The sequence below is a fragment of the Callionymus lyra genome, chromosome 13 (assembly GCF_982586985.1).
Source record: "Callionymus lyra chromosome 13, fCalLyr1.hap1.1, whole genome shotgun sequence".
NCBI lineage: Eukaryota > Metazoa > Chordata > Actinopteri > Syngnathiformes > Callionymidae > Callionymus > Callionymus lyra.
In genome coordinates, this window is record NC_141830.1 from 22595253 (window position 1) to 22612615 (window position 17363).

A 17363-nucleotide genomic window follows, 5' to 3' on the forward strand; every position below is an offset into this window, starting at 1 on the left:
AGAGAGTCACGTTAGGGCGTCACAAGCGAGCGACACCGTCGTCGAACACACGACACGCATGCAAAAGTCCACATGCAACACGGGTCCAGGCCGCGAGCGCCCGGACGTCCACCACACGGGACATGAGATGACATGAATGTTGGGTCAGTTCTGCTCAGTCTTCAACTCAACCCTGCAGCGGTAAAAACACATCTGGACACTGGTTCGTCCAGATTCACGCTTCGGTTCTGGACGGCCTGCAGCAAGTTTCTGTGCGTCCATCTTGGACGTGACGTCAATAATCATGCAAGAGGAGGCGTGGCAAGAAGTCTGACAGAGAGAGGACGGGTGTTCGGGACCCTCGAAGAAGAGCTGACAGATGGATGGATAGATGAGTCACATGACGAGCAGCGTCTGATCACATGGACCATGAACTCATGCAGGCTTCACGACAAGCACCCGGAGCGGCGCCCGGTCGACTCAAAGGGTGAGGACAGGCAGGACCCAGAGAGGGGTGAGGTGAGGTAGTGGGGGAGGAAGGGGGAGCAGTCAGTTACAGGAAGAACATACCAAGTCTAGAACAGAGATAGCTGGGACAGCAGTCTGCTGCTGCTGAAGAAGAGAAGAAGAGTGTGAGAGGGGGAGGAGGGAGCGTCCCTAAAAGAGGAGTGTGCGAGGAAACCATCAGCAAAATGAGCAGGGAAGGAAAGGAGGGAGGAGGGACATTCAGTCAAGTGAAGACATTAGTTTGCTGCTGCCTCAGAACTGTCCTTCGTCCTGCTCTGTCTTCCACTCGTGGTCAGGTTTGTCCTATATCGAAGTAAGACTTGATGCTCAGGGAATCACTCGCACGACTCACTGCTCAAAGACGCCATCTGCTGGTCGATCCCCGAACTACTTTCACTTAACTATGCTTTAGTTTGAGCCTGACGGATGACTTTGAAGGGTTTAATTTAACATTTTAAACTTGAATTTAACCAGTTAAACACTTCATATCATTTGAAACTTTGAATTATTCATTGATATTGGTTTTACTTATTATTTAATAATGTATTCAATAATTTAATTCAATATATATTTGAAGGTTGAAGTTGTTTTTATGGAATAATGAAATCCAATCATTTAAATATTAAAAGATTTAACTTGTTCTTTAATTAAATATGTCAGTTATGCGTTTATTGAATTCATTTTTATTAAATACAATAATATCTATAATAATTTCTATATCAAAAGGTTGATTTGTTGAATTTTAAAAAGTTGAATATTTTCTAAATTAATTATTTTTATATTCTAATTCCAATAAATCTAAATCAATTTTCTTAATTCAATATATTTGAATTCATGGCCTTTTAAATTCAATATAAAAATGTTGGCAATAGTAAACATGTATTATACGTTTATACGTTCATTATTGTGACGGCACTGATGTACTTTCATACAACTTCTGTGTTTGGCTGCGACAAATGACCTCAAACATTTAAACAACAAAGCTAAAGTCCAACTCATACTTTTATTTTAACGCCGTGTGTCGTTGAAGATGATGTCCCCGTATGTTCTGGCGACAACCACTAATCATAATTCATTGATTCGTCTTCAGGCGCTGCCGTAACCATCGAGAGTTGCCGTTTCAACTTCCCTCATGTCCGACGACGTCACAGCACAGCGCGACGCTGCGTTTGCATGGTGTGGCGAGCGAGTGCTGAGGCGCAAGCGAACGTCTCATCAGTCGCTCCACATCATGCAAACGGGCTACAGCGGCGAGCGGCGGCCCCTCAGCCAAGTCAGCTTTAAGCAGCTCAGCATGGCAAAGCGATGACAGAAGCATGTTGCAGATGCACAGAGCGGCGCATTCAGAGGAAGAGGTCCACTTCCCTCCGAGTTCAAATGGAATCCTTATTCTCTACATGGTGGTCTACAGCTGTGAGTCCTCCACCCAAGTCAACTCTTACCCGGGCTCTCTTCTCGGCCTCTAGTCTCTGCATGATCATCATGGTGTCCACGTCCTCGTCGTCCTCCTCCTCTTCGTCATCGTCACTCTGCTTGGACTCCTGCAGGCGCTTCTGGAACTGCCACTCCAGCATCAGCTTCCTCAGCCGGTCGCTCTCCTCCGCCGTCCGCTCGGGTTTGGCCTGGAGACAACATCCTCTTTAACCCTCGCTCAACCACATTCCCTCAGTCCAGAGTCAGGCTAAGTGTGCCCTGCTCACCTGCAGGTCCTGGATCTCCTTGTCCAGAAGATCCACGATGTGAAGCTGCTGCTGCTTCTCGGCCTTCTCACGAGCGTCTCTCTTCCAGGGGTCTGGAGAGAGACTGTCACTGGCCGAGAGCTCCTCTTTACTGATGGTGAAATACTGCAGGTCTCTTCTCTCGATGGTCCGCGGCTGCTGCTGAGGGAGGAGCTCCCGGATCACCGTGTCCATCCCTGCAACAAAACACCCTTGAAGACAAAGCTGTGGAGTGTGGATTCAATAGTGGAGGAAAACTACCCAGCCTCGCAGAGAAATACTACTGAGCCTCGCATAGAAATACTACAGAGCCTCACAGAGAAATACTACTGAGCCTCGCATAGAAATACTTCAGAGCCTCACAGAGAAATACTACAAAGCCTTGCATAGAAATACTACAGAGCCTCACAGAGAAATACTACAAAGCCTCACAGAGAACTACTACATCACTCACAAAGAAAAACTACAGAGCCTCGCAGAGAACTACTACAAAGCCTTGCAAAGAAATACTACAGATCCTTGCAAAGAAATACTACAGAGCCTCGCAGAGAAATACTACAAAGCCTTGCAAAGAAATACTACAGAGCCTCGCAGAGGAATACTCCAAAGCCTCTGCGTAATACTACAAAGCCTCTGAGAAATACTACAAAGCCTTGCAGAGAAATACAACAGAGCCACGCAGAGGAAGACTACAAAGCCTCTGAGAAATACTACAAAGCCTCTGAGAAATACTACAAAGCCTCACAGAGATACTAAAGACCCTCACAGAGAAATACTATGAAGCCTCACTGAGTATAATATAAATATTACGGAATCTCCAGGAGTAATACTCTGGAGTCCCACAGAGAAATACTTTGCAGCCTTGCAGAGTACTACAGAGTGTGCAAAGTAATACAACAGAGCATCGTGAACTAATACTATGGTGTCTTGTGCTACTGCTTTGTTTCTAACAAAAGCCGCACTAAAACATTTTTGACAGATTTTAGAGCGATGTGTACCACATTAACTCTGTTTGAGGCCAGAGAGTTGAACCAGAGTATTGATTCTGGTTCAAGCCGCACTGTTGACATTTAAGAAACATAAGAGATTTTGCGACCTATAGTCTGAAATAAACATTAATGTTTTTCTCATGTTTCAGTTCAAGAGATGCTACCTGCAGGGTTGGCAACGTTGATTGGGGGAGGAACTGCTGTCCTCGGGAGACTGGACAGTTTCTCTGGTCTGGAGGGGGGTGGCTGGGGCTGAGGGGGGTGATAGGGCTGGGGAGGTGCCATAGACCCCATGGGGGGCTGGTGGTGAGGAGGCGGCATTGCTCCCCCGTTGTTGTGAGGCTGTACAGGCATGACAGGATTGGCCCGGATCTGGCCCAGCTTCCTCTCCTGCTCCCTCCTCTTCCTCTCTCTGGCGACACAACATCATTAGTGTTCAGCTAAGAAAGACGTGCACAAGGTCAAAGGTTACCTCTCCTCCTCCAGTCGAGCCTTCTCCTTCTCATACCAGCGCTGCTGCTCCTCACGCTTCTTGCGGTCAGCGGCCTGCTGGGCAGCGACGGGGTTGATGGCGGCGGGAGGCGGCGGCAGAGGCAGCTCCGTCTGCGGGTCGTAGTGGTCGTACGGATCCGGGTATGGGGCGGGAGGAGGTGGAGGCGGGGGAGGCAGGTCGGATCTCGACGGCTGCTGAGCCGGGTGTGGCTGCACGGCGTGAGGTGCGTTCGGAGTCTTCCACCGACCCGGTCCAGTCTTTTGAGTGGAGGCCTTGTTGGAGGATGAGGACGAGGCGGAGAAGTTGAGGTGCTCCTGACTGGACGTGGAGGACTCCAGGGAGGAGGACACTTGTGGCTGTGGCGCCCAGTGGTCCGGACCTTCAACACACACACACACACACACACATCGAGTCAGATCTCACATGACATTGTTTTACTTTTTATCGTCTGTACGTAGAATATCGTATCAATGATTTAACCTTTTCTTTTGAAAGTTTAAAGTACAATTATAACTAGGTTTGTGTGTCTGTGGGGAATCTGGAGATACAATACAGCTCATGATACAGGGCCAACAATTATAATATATTATGATGCATTATGATACTGTAGTAACAAGTATATATTTGTACTATTGTTGAGTACTTGACTGTGGTGATGCAGAATTTACAGACCAAATGACTCTTGGCGAAGTCGTAACTACTTTCATTTGTTTTAAATCAGATTTAAAAGCTTCTGGAGTCCACTGTATCCTCTTGTCCTCAGTCATCGCCAGGATGAGTTTGAAAATTAAGTTTAATTAAAACCAAAAATAAAAATAATATTTTTTGTAAATACAGCACAGTTGAACATTGATATCATTTTGTGAAGAAAATAACCTAATATCATATTCTACTACCTTTGTGTCAAATTTGGGTATTTTACCAATTATTTATTTTCATTCTGTCGCAGTCTTAAATTAATGCGTTTCATTATTGGACAGTGTTTGATGTAACGAGACTAAACAGTGTCTCTTAAAGTGGCTCATATTATTTATCTGTGTAGTAACTCCTCTTCACCTCCAGGTGGCCCCCTCTGGTAGTCCAGGTCTCTGTGTTGGTAGTCCAGTTCTCTGTGCTGGTAGTCCTGCTGGTAGAGTGGCTGCATCCTGTCGTCCGGCCTCAGACCTGCCGGGTGTGGATAGACGTCCTCCTGCGAGTGATTGATCCTCTGAGGAGAGAAGGAAACCGTCAGTGAGACAGACTCTCTCACACCTCCATGTTTTCTCGAGAGCTGCTGGGAAGAAAACACTCGCTCTATAAAATAAGCCGACGGAGCCACAATGACGTCTCGCGTTGGTTTGTGGCCTCGCTTTGGCATCTCGGCGTCTGACATCTGTGCTGCTCCGAGCCAAGTGCCATATTTGGACAAAACAACTCCAGAAAGTGTGAGGACACAACAGTTACCATGGAGACGTCACACAATTGAATGCTCTTCTCAAGGACAACAAAGTCATTTTACCTGCATGCTGTTGTGCACGTTGTCCACCACTGGGAGGCGCTCTCGATCATCCATGCCTTGCCAGTGCTGTGCGGGAACTTGACCAGGACCCACCACCCGGTCCTGGCTTTTGGAGGCCGGGACTGTGAAGTACTCTCTGGGGTAGGTCTGGGTGGGGATGGGGTAGGCCTCGGGGCGAGGGGAGGGTGGCTCCTCCTGGGGAATCAAAACAGTTGCTCAGTCTTTGCCGTCTGCCTGGAATCGTGCGCTGGTGTCACAGCGGGACTGGAATTCCACACGTGGACGACAGCATTACTTACGTCAGCACACAAGTTTCCAGTGGAGACGGAGGTGATCTTGGTCCCGGGGCCGCCCGGGTAGACGGGCTTTCCTGCAGGACTCTGACCCTGATCTGTTCAGAGATGCAGGAAGATCGTTGGAAACAAGTTGGACTTCAAATGGACACACACACGAGGGTGGTGGACTCACTGGCCACGTTGGGACTGGAGCGGTGGTCGGCCCGGTTCTTCAGCAGCCGCTCTTCCCCGCTCATCTTCTTTGGTTCCGGATACGAGTCCCAGCCGGCCTGCGGACTCTCTGGCGAGCCGTTCTGCACAGAGTTGCTGTAGAGCTCGAAGCCCTCGCTCTTTGGTCGCATCTTCCCGTTCTTGTCTCGGCCTCGGTCAGCGGCTGTGAGACACACAAACGTTCAAGTTCAATGTTCACAAACCGTGAGAATGAGAGACAAGAGAAACTTGACCGCACCAAACAAACTCATCAGTGTGTCGCGACTTTACAGATGATTTAAATCAGGGTCTCAAACTTAATCACTCAAGGGGCCAAAAAACAGAAACATCAAGAAAGATACGTAAACATGAGTTTATTTAGCCTGTAGGCAAGAGAGGCATTGCAGTACTTATCGTGACAAGCTAGTACAATTAAAACTACTTAATATTATTTTTTCAAAAATATAAATTATACAATTTATAAAGATCATTCTAACAATTATTTTGGTAATATATTAACAACACATTTCTCCATATTAATTTCTCTGATGTGTCAACAAAACTTGTGAAAATTATGGTTTTTATATTCTCAATTTATTTGGGGGAAAGTCTTACTTACTTTTTTAAGTTTTCTTTTTTATAATTATGAGTCTATCCTACATGCCCATCATTAAAGTAAAAGTACATAAACAACAATTAAATGAAATTACAATTAAATCAAATAAAAAAAGAGAAAAAAGGAAATACAATAACAATAATAATAATAATAATAATAATGTAAACCAACAATATTGATGAGATTAGACTCTGACTTACTTATAACACGTTTTTAATTCATTGTGTTGTCATAATTAAAATGTGCAGTTTCGTACAGTAATAATCTTTGTGTCCACTGTAGTCAAACCTCCAGAAACATGTGCGAGGCTTGTGTTCTGCACACAGAGACTGCGAGCACGAGAAAAACAATCAAACTACCGACTGCAGTCACAGCCTTTTATTTCCAAGCTTTACTTGTCTGACCTCGCGTCAGGATGAGATGGTTTCTAGATACTTGCATCACATCCACCATGAACCACTGACAAAGATTCTTGTCCCCGTCTCAGTTTTCTGAACAAGCAGACGAGAGCGGCCGCCGCCTGCGGGCGAACTCCAGCGCGCTGTGGTCGGGGATTTGGGGAGTTTCACTCATTGTGGAGCTGGGCAGAAGGACTTCCTTAATGAATCCGGGGTCACATTCCAGCTGACAAAGAGCAGCACACAGCAGGACAACCCCGTAAAAAAGCCAGGGCCGCGTATGCGAGCGTGTGCTCGCACACAAACCACAAACCCTCATTTGTGTCCTTCAGTCTGCACGCTGGATTTCAGCTGAACAAAACGACAAAAGAGCCGCTGTCCTCGCAAGGTCTGCTCTCTTTCCGCTGCGACATCAATATTAGTGCGTGTCTGGCAGGAACTTAAATGATCCAGAGCATGTGGAGAAGTTGGTCAGGAAAACGTAAAGAAAGTTGGAGCCAAAACAGACTTTCATCTCAACTCAATCTGCATCGCGACTCACCTGGAAAAGCCCTTCAAACACAATTTATAACGAAAACCGTGTTGACTATCACAGGTACAGCTTTAAAAGGACTGGTTTAATAAAACAAATATAATAACTAGTCCTAGTTAAGATGTCTAACGTCTAGATAAAGGTCTTGGTCATAAGGACTTACAGAAACTAACATTAATCAACGCTGACGGACAGCAGCTCGGGGTGTGTGTGTGTGTGTGTGTGAGTGTACAGTCACCTCGGGGCATCAGGGGACTGGGCTGGTTGAGCAGCGTTGCCAGGCCGTGGTAAATGGCGCCCTGCTTGGCGACCTCCAGAGTCACCACCGAGCCCGTCCTTGTCATCAGCTCCGCAGCCCTGAGACCAGAGAAGGAAGGCGTGAGGCATCAGATTTTCAAAAAACAAGTCAGGAAAGCAATATTATCATCATTAATTATTTTTGAATCTTTTAGAGGATGAAATAATCTAAGGAGACAAAGATGAGAAGAAGCTCAAGCATTGTCATGTTTTTTTCGTACCTCTCCTGCGACAGGCCCACCAGGCTGCGTCCGTCTACGCTCAACAACTGGTCGCCAGCCGCCAGACGTCCGTCCTGAAGAGAGAAAGTGAGTCAATGACGATGAACCTACTGAACTCACTTGTTACTGTTAGAGCTGTTGATACCGACCATGTCTGCAGCTCCTCCTTTGACCACGGACTTGATGTAGATGCCCAGCTTCTCCTGACCGGCGCCCTGCAGGGAGGAAGGAAAACGATGAGGTCAAGAACACTCAATCACTGAAACCTAAAACGATAAGCTTGAAACATTTGGCAGGTGTGAGCAGAGTTATCACTGGATCGTTCCAACGTTCACCATCTTGCCAGAGTCAAATATTTGCAGTTGATTCCAGAGAAACGGAGTGAGCTGGATAAAGGTTTCTTGAATTCCATCAGATTTCACAATATTTCCCTCGAACCTCTCTTTTTCCTGAGAGTTTTCTTACTTTCAAGTTACCGACGAGAGAAGGTGATTCTATTTATCCAAAACATTTCCTGGTGATGATTATTCAAGTCACATTATTAGGTATACACACAAATTCGAAGACTAATAGCTGCACCAGAAGATTAGAACTGGGAAGTTCTGTGTAGACTTGCAAAAGTTTATAACGTCAGAGGTTAGAAGAGCACTTGTTTTCATCTACGTGTGAAAGTATTGAAGTTACACTTCCGTCTGATCCCGCTACAAACAACTTCCCCACAACCCTCTTTTCTTCCATCCGAGTTCTTCCTGAATCAAGTGCCAGTTCCTGCATCTCAATACCATCATCAATAAAGTGAGACAAGAAAACTGTGGAAGGAGGTTTGAACCTTTTTGGGAAACAATGATCACCTGACTGCTCACATTCCGCTCAGACGTGACCTATTATGGGCTGTGCTGGGCTCAACTTGTTTTTCTTTCATTTCAGGTTTAATATGGAAAAAACTGGCTCCAGATTCTTGTCAACCTTTCCAACCCGTCTTCATCTTCTCTGCTAAACAATAAAACTAGAAACCGTGCAGGATCTTTTCAAAGCAGACCGTTCATACCTGTGACACCAGATCCACAACAAACTTCAGGAAGAACCAGAACAAAAGCCACTTGAATGAGTGAATAAAAAATGAGAAAGTTAACACCCATCAACAGCCTGACCAACTTGCATTTGATCGTTACGTTTTTATGAGTCAAAGGCGAGCAAAATATCTTGTTCGTCGATCAGACGGACTACCTTACTGATCGACCACAGTATGTCAGGCTGAAGGACATCAAGTCTGACACTATGGTGTGCAGTACAGGAGCACCTCAGGGGACAGTACTGGCCCCTCTCCTCTTCACCATCTACACTTCAGACTTCTGCTACAACTCAGAGCTGAGTCTCGTCCAGAAGTATGCTGACGACACTGCCATTGTTGGATGCATCAGGGACAACAGCGAAGACGAGTACAGGAGTCTGATACGTGACTTTGTGGACTGGAGTGAGAGGAACCACTTGCAGCTGAACACCTCAAAAACCAAGGAGCTGGTCTTGGATTTCGGGAGGTCCAGGACAAAGCCACGTCCAGTGTCCATCAGAGGCGACGAGGTGGAGATAGTGGACAACTATAAGTACCTCGGTGTGTGGATGGACAGTAAACTGGACTGGTCCTGCAACACAGACCATGTGTATAAGAAGGTTCAGAGTAGACTGTACTTTCTGAGGAGGCTTCGATCATTTAACATCTGCAAGAAGCTCCTCTGCATGTTCTACCAGTCTGTGGTGGCCAGTGTCCTGTTCTATGCTGTGTTGTGTTGGGGTGGAAATGTGTCCAAGAGGAGTGTCAACAGGTTGGACAGGTTGATCGGGAGGGCTGGTTCTGTGGTTGGAATGAAGCTGGACTCACTGGTGACAGTTGCTGAGAGGATGTCGTTGAACAAACTGCTGTCCATCATGGATGATGACAGTCATCCTCTGAACACTGTCATCAGTGAGCAGAGAAGCAGAATGAGTGCACGAATGCTCCTACCCAGGTGCAAAACAAATAGACTCAGGGACTCATTCATCCCTCGGGCTATTAAATTGTACAATTCTGAGTTCGGGGGCAGGAGTGGAGTGAAAGTATCTGGATGTTCTGTTCCATGTTAGTCTTTGTATCTTTGTCTTTGTTGTTTTTTTTTTTGTTTTTTTTTTTGTTTTTTTCCTTGACCTATGTTCTTTGTCTTTGTCTTTAGACTTAGATTGTGTCATCTTGTTCTTCCTCTTTATGTTCTTCTTACTTTATTTTTTATGTATTATTTTTTATTGTTTATGAAAAATTGCTGGCTATTGGTAAAAAACAATTTCCCAAAGGAGACCTCCTGAGGGATCAATAAAGTTTTACCTTACCTTACCTTACCTTAGATAAGTAAGGACTAGAGATCTGCTTTGATTAAAGTAAAGATGGGACAGATTTATTAAAACAATTACACATTAAATTGTAAAAAGAAAATGCTTTCAGTGTTTAACATTTACTGTGAAACTGCAAAACATAAACAATATAAATCAAATTTGGATAAAAGTGCAGAAAAAACACATGACAGACCCCACTGTCGAAGATACTGGTAAATTATATATAAAATATAATATATACCTTTTTCAAAGGACCAATCTTTTCAAATATTTGCATTTTCATTAACCCTGATTTCTGTACGTTTTTTTTTAATTGGCAAAACAAACTTGATTAATGGCCACAATAACAGGCATTAACAACATTTACTATCGCCAGATAACACAATCAAACATATCAAATACGGAATTTTTGACATGTAAATAAAACACAATGAACCGTAATACACCATTTGCCAGTTGTCTTTGCTTTCAGATAACGTGTTCTTAACAGGAATCTGGTAAGATAACCATTTTAATTTCCCCACTTTTTCAGCATTATCTTATCAGTTATTTCAGCAGTGATTCCTGGTAAAAAGGCAGCAGTCTTACTTACACGAATATCTAGCAACACAATCTTTAGATTCACTTCCCAATGCTGTAAAAAAATTAAAAAAATCCCCCTCATAAGTCTCTCCAGCACTCGTTTGTCACAGAGCTTCTTTTCTTCAACCCATCCTTCAGAGGAATCATTTCCAACATCCGTCAACAGAGCTCAAACTCTCACAATGATCCAAGTGCGTTCAAGACAAGACAGTGGGATCATTTTCTCTGCGACATTAAGACGAGTCCATAAATCACTCCAAAGCCTGTCGCACATCACAGGAGACGTCACTGCGCGTCTGTTTCAAATGGAAAACTTCTTAATGGGCTGAGGTTCCGGGTGCGAGACCAGAACCCCGAAGACTTTTGTGGGAATTCCCCAATTCCTTTTAAAAAGTTAAAAGGGGAAGAATCAGGGGGTTTAATTGAAAAACTGGAAGGGCGATCAGAGAAGGAGCGCAGCTTTATTCTCAGCCACATCTGTCGATGTGTGTGTTTGTTCACGTGTCATCTGCAGGAACTACTGGGCTGGTTCAGACACACTGTGGAAACTGCTTCTTGGCCCAACTTGTAAAACGGGGGTGCACATCTGGAGCTTTTATTGCTTAAAATGCATCTGTTGATATCAAGGCGGAGCTTTGGAAGATTAATTTATCAATGAAATATCGAGGGGTTTTGTTAAGATCTCTACGTTGATGCCAAACCACAGGAGTCGCCCTCAAACTCCATCTTTACTGCCACACAGACCTTCCACCGTGAACCCCATCATCACAGGAAACAGTCGATCATAATAATTTAACCATCTATTTTTTAATTATAATTTAATCAAACACACTTAAGGCCCAAAACACATTGTAAAGCTAATGTCTGCCACTTTATCTGGTCTGAGTGCTTCAGCCACAGAGGACACTCACTTAAACATTCACCGACTGGAACACAAACTGCGAGCGTGCTGAGACACAGCAGGTTTGTTCAACTATAAAAAAGAAGCGGTAGCTGAAGTTTAAGTGGGACCAGATGTGTTTGCTTGTCAGAAGTCATCAGCCCCGCCTTCTATCGCAGGAACCTGATCACAAGCTGAGACTTAAGTACAGTAAAAAAAAGACACTTTAAAAGGGACATCACCAGGATAGGTCTAAAGATCAGCAGTAATTTGATACCCAGTGAACAGCAATAGATATTTTTCCCTTTTTACAAGATCATGGTGATACGTCTCCATCCAGCCACAACCACCGCTTGAGTCACGTCTGTCCAGAGCGAAGTGCTGAAGAAGCTGAGTGACTCGGAGTGGTTAGGGTTCCACAGAGCAAAGCACTCGTCCAGTGTTTTGTAACTTCTGTCCACCTATTCTCGCTCATCAACTTCACTCACTGCTTTTTTTCAGCCACATGATACAAAGTCCTGCTGCTCCTCACACTCTCAGGAAAACCAGCTGTGTGTGTGTGTGTGTGTGTGTGTGTGTGTGTGTGTGTGTGTGTGTGTGTGTGTGTGTGTGTGTGTGTGTGTGTGTGTGTGTGAGAGAGAGTACATAATCCCATTGTCCCAGTTGCTCTATCCGACCATTGTTTCAATCGGGGAGGCGAACAAACACTATTTAAACTTCACAAGAACATCAGCAACTTCATCTCAGTTTGAATCACAAACACATTCTAGCTTGTTCATTAGCTCTGTAGGAAACAATAGCCTCAAGAAAGAATTTACAAATTAATTAATTTGTTTGCTTAAGGCGGTCGTCCACCAGGCGAGAGGCGAGGTACACCCTGGACAGTTGGCCAGTCAGTCGCAGGGCACCCAAAGACAAACAGCTATGCACACACACACTCATACCTACGGACAATTTTCCCAAAATGAAAATAATTGTCAGGATCTTTTAAGTTTACTAACGATAAACTAATGAATTCTTGGTGAAGTAAAAAATATTCCTTGCATTAACAAAACTAACAAAAACTAAAAATACTTCAACCTAGAAAAACAATGTGTTCCGAACAGACAACAGGGAGAGCATCAGTGGAGTCCAACACAATAGTGTGGAAAACATGTGTGCCGCTGATAAAGCTCAAACTACAACTCAACCTGTCCAACTCTATGAACATCCTCACAGAGTCTAAATTTGTTGTCGAACCTGATGAAGAATGGTTTTGTGGAAAAACAAAAAAACACTAAAGGTCATTTGTAGGCTTCATCCTGCTGGTCTGGTCCAACAAAAGTGTTTTTTCCGTGTGTACACAAGTTTAACCATTAGCAGATCAGCCGGGAGAGCAAACAGTAAACTGAGCCGGAGTCTGTCTCACCACTCGGCTACAATCATATCAGTCCGGGACAAAAAACAAAAATGGGTCCAACTGACGGCAAACAAGAGCGAGGAGACATTGAGGTCTAGATGTGAACAGAGGTCTCTTAAACATTCCAGATAGGGTCCACATTACCTGGTCTTTGCGTCCCACCACTGAGAACCACATGTTGCCGCTGCTCCGGCTCACTGGGACGTCCGCACCTGCACACCCGGGCTTTATATCCCACCACAATGACGTGCAGCGACACGTCCACCGCGGCGCGTTTACAGACGCATCGGGCTGAGCGCTTAAAATGACCGTTTACGAGAACAGAACTTTTGTGTTCCGACCACGACTCGAGGAAAAGAAAAAAAAAAGCTTTAAATTCCAGCAGAGAGGTGAGATGTCTTGTTGGGACGACAGCTGGTCGGAATGAGGTGAAGCTGCCGCTACACTGTCCTCCTACTACAGCGTTACATAAGAGGACACAACTCGGCCCAGTTCACGAGACACTCGAGCAGCTGTTGGACTTAACACTCTACCTGACGTTCCCAGGCTGCAGACACCGCCGTCTCCTCTCCTCCCACAACGGCTTTAGAAAATAAACAGAACAAGGAGGTTTCCTCACTACATCCTTCCTTCCAAGTGTTGCTGTCTCACACACACACACACACACACACGCACACGCACACGCACACGCACACACGCACACACGCACACGCAAACAATCACAGCGCTCTCAGGAAAGTATTTCCTCTCTGAAGAGAACAGAACAATCGCTGAAGATGATCTTTCTGTGTGTTCGCACATGCTGACCAACAACTAACCTCCTGCCATGTTTAATCAGGTTCAGCCACAGAGTTGATGTCTACCTGTGGATCATCACCTGTTGCAGGTGTGCTTTTAACATGTTCCATCCATGGGAGGCTACAGATGACGGTTCAAATCCCAGTGAGGTATCCAGTGTGGTCAAGGTTCCTGAAAACTCCATGCTTAAGTCACTCATGATAAACTTAGCAAATTACCGCGAAAAAAAACATGTTTGATTTTCTTCGCTTCAAATCATATTTTTTGTTTTACTAAAGTTTATTAATTCACAATAATAACAATTCACAGCTGTGAATTAACAAAGCAAATACTTTCCGGCCATTAGATGGCAGCAGTCATTCCATGCTCTGCAGCTAAAGGAACAATGAAATTCTGCGAGACCCCAGCCATGACTGAGAACGAGAGGATACAGTCGACTCAAGCGGCTTTTAAAGCTGATTTTTGGACACGATTTCGTTTCTAAATAAATTAAAGCAGTTATGAAAGTCATGCGGTCTCAACATTCTGTAACACCAGAGTCAAGCTCTTGGACAATACTACAAATATAATGCAAAATATTGAGATACTGTAGGAACAAGGATATATCCTATCGTTGTCCCTGTATTGTGATATGTATAGTACTGCCAGATTCTTGACAATACACACGACTATTCAGCACCCCTACATCCAAGACACCCAGATTAAATGTGTAGAAGGACAAGGTCATTTATGTCATTGTGTTTGGGAATCAATGTGGGACCAAATATACCTCGCCATGAAAACTCTTCATACTGGGGATCTACACAAAAAAGACAGTTTTTGCCAGTATGGGTCCTAAGTCTAATAAATTAATGTTGATTTCCCTGGACAAATAGGATAGCTTCATTATATTAGAAAAAAATGGATGTACCTTTATAAAAAAGACCAACTGAATAGACAAAGTTGTTCCTCTAACACAGAATAGCACCAATGTTTTTAAGTAAGTATAAAATCAACTGACATAAGCAAAACCATCTTAACCATCCGGGGCACTTTTCTGAATCCTATTGGTTGGACTTCATGGCACGAAAACCAGAAAAAAAAGGTTCACTCTCTAATGCCAGTATGTTATTCTAATGCTAGCGTTTGTATGAACGTACATCTGAATAATGCTTTCCACTCTAGAGACTGGTGGAGAAGATGTGGCTATTGACATCTGGAAAATTGCAGGTTTCCTCCTCAGACCGAACTACAGGAAGAGCGACATCCACATATGATATCATTTCCTCCGGAACCCAAGTTCCAACATGGAAACACAAGTGCTACACTGCACACACTCTCCACAGGGGACGAACCTTCTGTAATCTCGATTAGATGTTTGTGAACATCAACAAGTCTCTGCTGGGGTCATAATGTTATGGTTGAATTATTAAATTGAATGAGTAATTAGTAGTAAATAAAACTAGTTTGTTGCTGACAAGACAAAATCATATGATGCCTTTAAAACTACGTGTTTTGTTGGTTCACTTCAGACACAGGATTCTCAAGTCCGGTGATTGAAAAAGCACTTTCTGCTCCAGAACTCTGCGTCACTGTTTAGTCTCTGCACATCTGTGAGACTCAACAGTGAAAGTGGGTTTGATACAGCGGCGCGTTGAGTCGACGGACGCACACGCCCAACCACCGGACCCCCAACTCCACACCCACCAGAGCCCACCCACACACACCAGCCGGGGTATAATACACTCTTGTTATTTTTAGCTGCAAAGTCTTGACAGTGTTTAGCTCAACAAACGTTTCTCCGGTTCTAATGTTTACATCTGGAATATATTAAAATAAATTCATGAGTAACGAGAAACATTTCAGCACTTTAGGCAGTTGGACAACTTTAATATTATAACCTCTTTGGTAATTCAAAAATTAAAAAAAAAAAAATCAAGCAATTATAAATTAATAGTATAAAAACTAAAATCTTATTTCATAAGAAAAATATATTTTGAATTAAGCTCTTTGTTGAAAACATAAAATTCATAGATTTTTGCAGAAATGTAAATATAAACTTTGCTCAATACAAGCATTAAGATTTAATTCAAAATTATGAACTAAGAAACATTGATTCTAAGGGTTTACATCCTTGATTATTAGACAATGAAGTAAATCAAAATCAAATGCGCAAAGACATAGACAAATGACACATACTACTGACACACTTACACAGTGACACAGACACACACTGGGGGTCTCACTTACCTTGGCGGCCACAATGCTGAGGCCCATGCCATTGTGCTTCTTGAGCGTCACCGTGACGACCTCTGGCTCTTTCCTCATTGGCTGAAAGGACAGAGAGACAGGCCACAGATGAAACAGATGAACAAACCTCTCGGACAGGTTTGACATTGGAGCTCAAATACAAATTCTGTCTGGAACACGCCAGAGTCCGAATGTGAAGAGAGAAGTGGGAGGGATGAGAAAAGGGAGGGATGGAATGGGGGAAAGGGGAAGACCACAGAGGAACCTGTGGTCGCTGGAAACGACTCAAGAATGAAAACCACATCATGGTAAAACACACACACACACACACACACACACACACACACACACACACACACACACACACACACACACACACACACACACACACACACACACACACACACACACACACACACACACACACACACACACACACACACACACACACACACACACACACACACACACACACACACACACACACACACACACACACACACACACACACACACACACACACACACACACACACACACACACACACACACACACACACACACACACACACACACACACACACACACACACACACACACACACACACACAGGGTGGGGAGAGACAAAGAAACAAAAACGTTTCTCACATCAAATGAAAATGTTTTGAAAAGAAGAAACATCCAAAGCAAACGTGCTTATGACCTTCTTTGTCTGTCATGTGAAGCAACTTCTCATTATTGCACGGAGCTGTCGTCCAGAAACTCCTCAGAACACATGTCGATTGTTTACAAATGGAGAACTAAAGAGGGCCTAATACAGAGCCCTGATAACATTGTGAAGTAAAGCGGTTTGACTCGATACGAACACACTAGAAAACTGGATTCAGAGAATGTCCACAAACATCAGTACAAGGTGATTAAAGAAAGAGCTAAGCCAAAAGACACATTTCTGCTTTCACATGTATTCCTCACAGAGATGGATTCCTCCTTAGAGATACAAGCTCTGTCATTCAGAAGAGACTCAGAGTACAACTACTGCTCCTCCAAGATAAGTCTCTCATTTGGTAAAAGTCGCGCAGAAGAGCTGGAGGAGGTTTTTGTGGAGCCTCTTCGTCTCAAGTACATATTGAAAAAGAGAAAAACATCCAAGGGATTTAAGAAAATAAAAGGTTGCTCTGGATCCAACAGAGCAGGGAGATAATGGCTGCTCAAAGAGAGAGAGAGCAGAAGTTGGGAAGCTGCAAATGAGCCACGCCCGCTCTGCTTCAACACACAACATTAATCAGTGTGCGAGTGTATACTAGAGTGTCAGACGCTCTGTCGAGACTGCAGTCATGAAATAGTAGAGTGCAGATAAACAGACCAATTACAGAGGAAGT

The 17363-nt window shown here is 44.1% G+C and overlaps 1 protein-coding gene across 22 annotated transcripts in view; it reads right to left on the reverse strand.

The window, feature by feature from the left end:
• afdna (afadin, adherens junction formation factor a) overlaps positions 1-17363 on the reverse strand; it is a 63587-nt gene that overhangs the window by 7149 nt on the left and 39075 nt on the right. For 13 of the 22 annotated variants that reach the window (XR_015713216.1, XM_087805264.1, XM_087805246.1 and 10 more), the window contains 13 exons: positions 15986-16066; positions 7883-7948; positions 7734-7807; positions 7454-7572; positions 5653-5853; positions 5484-5575; positions 5185-5379; positions 4743-4893; positions 3666-4065; positions 3358-3605; positions 2187-2401; positions 1929-2108; positions 550-591 (listed from right to left, as the gene is read on the reverse strand). Coding sequence is in view for 21 of the 22 variants with exons in the window: in XM_087805264.1 (XP_087661390.1) it covers positions 550-591; positions 1929-2108; positions 2187-2401; positions 3358-3605; positions 3666-4065; positions 4743-4893; positions 5185-5379; positions 5484-5575; positions 5653-5853; positions 7454-7572; positions 7734-7807; positions 7883-7948; positions 15986-16066 (2064 nt within the window). In the remaining variant the exon portion in view is untranslated. The remainder of the gene's footprint in view (positions 1-549; positions 592-1928; positions 2109-2186; positions 2402-3357; positions 3606-3665; positions 4066-4742; positions 4894-5184; positions 5380-5483; positions 5576-5652; positions 5854-7453; positions 7573-7733; positions 7808-7882; positions 7949-15985; positions 16067-17363) is intronic. The other 9 variants (XM_087805263.1, XM_087805260.1, XM_087805261.1 and 6 more) reach the window with 2 other exon arrangements.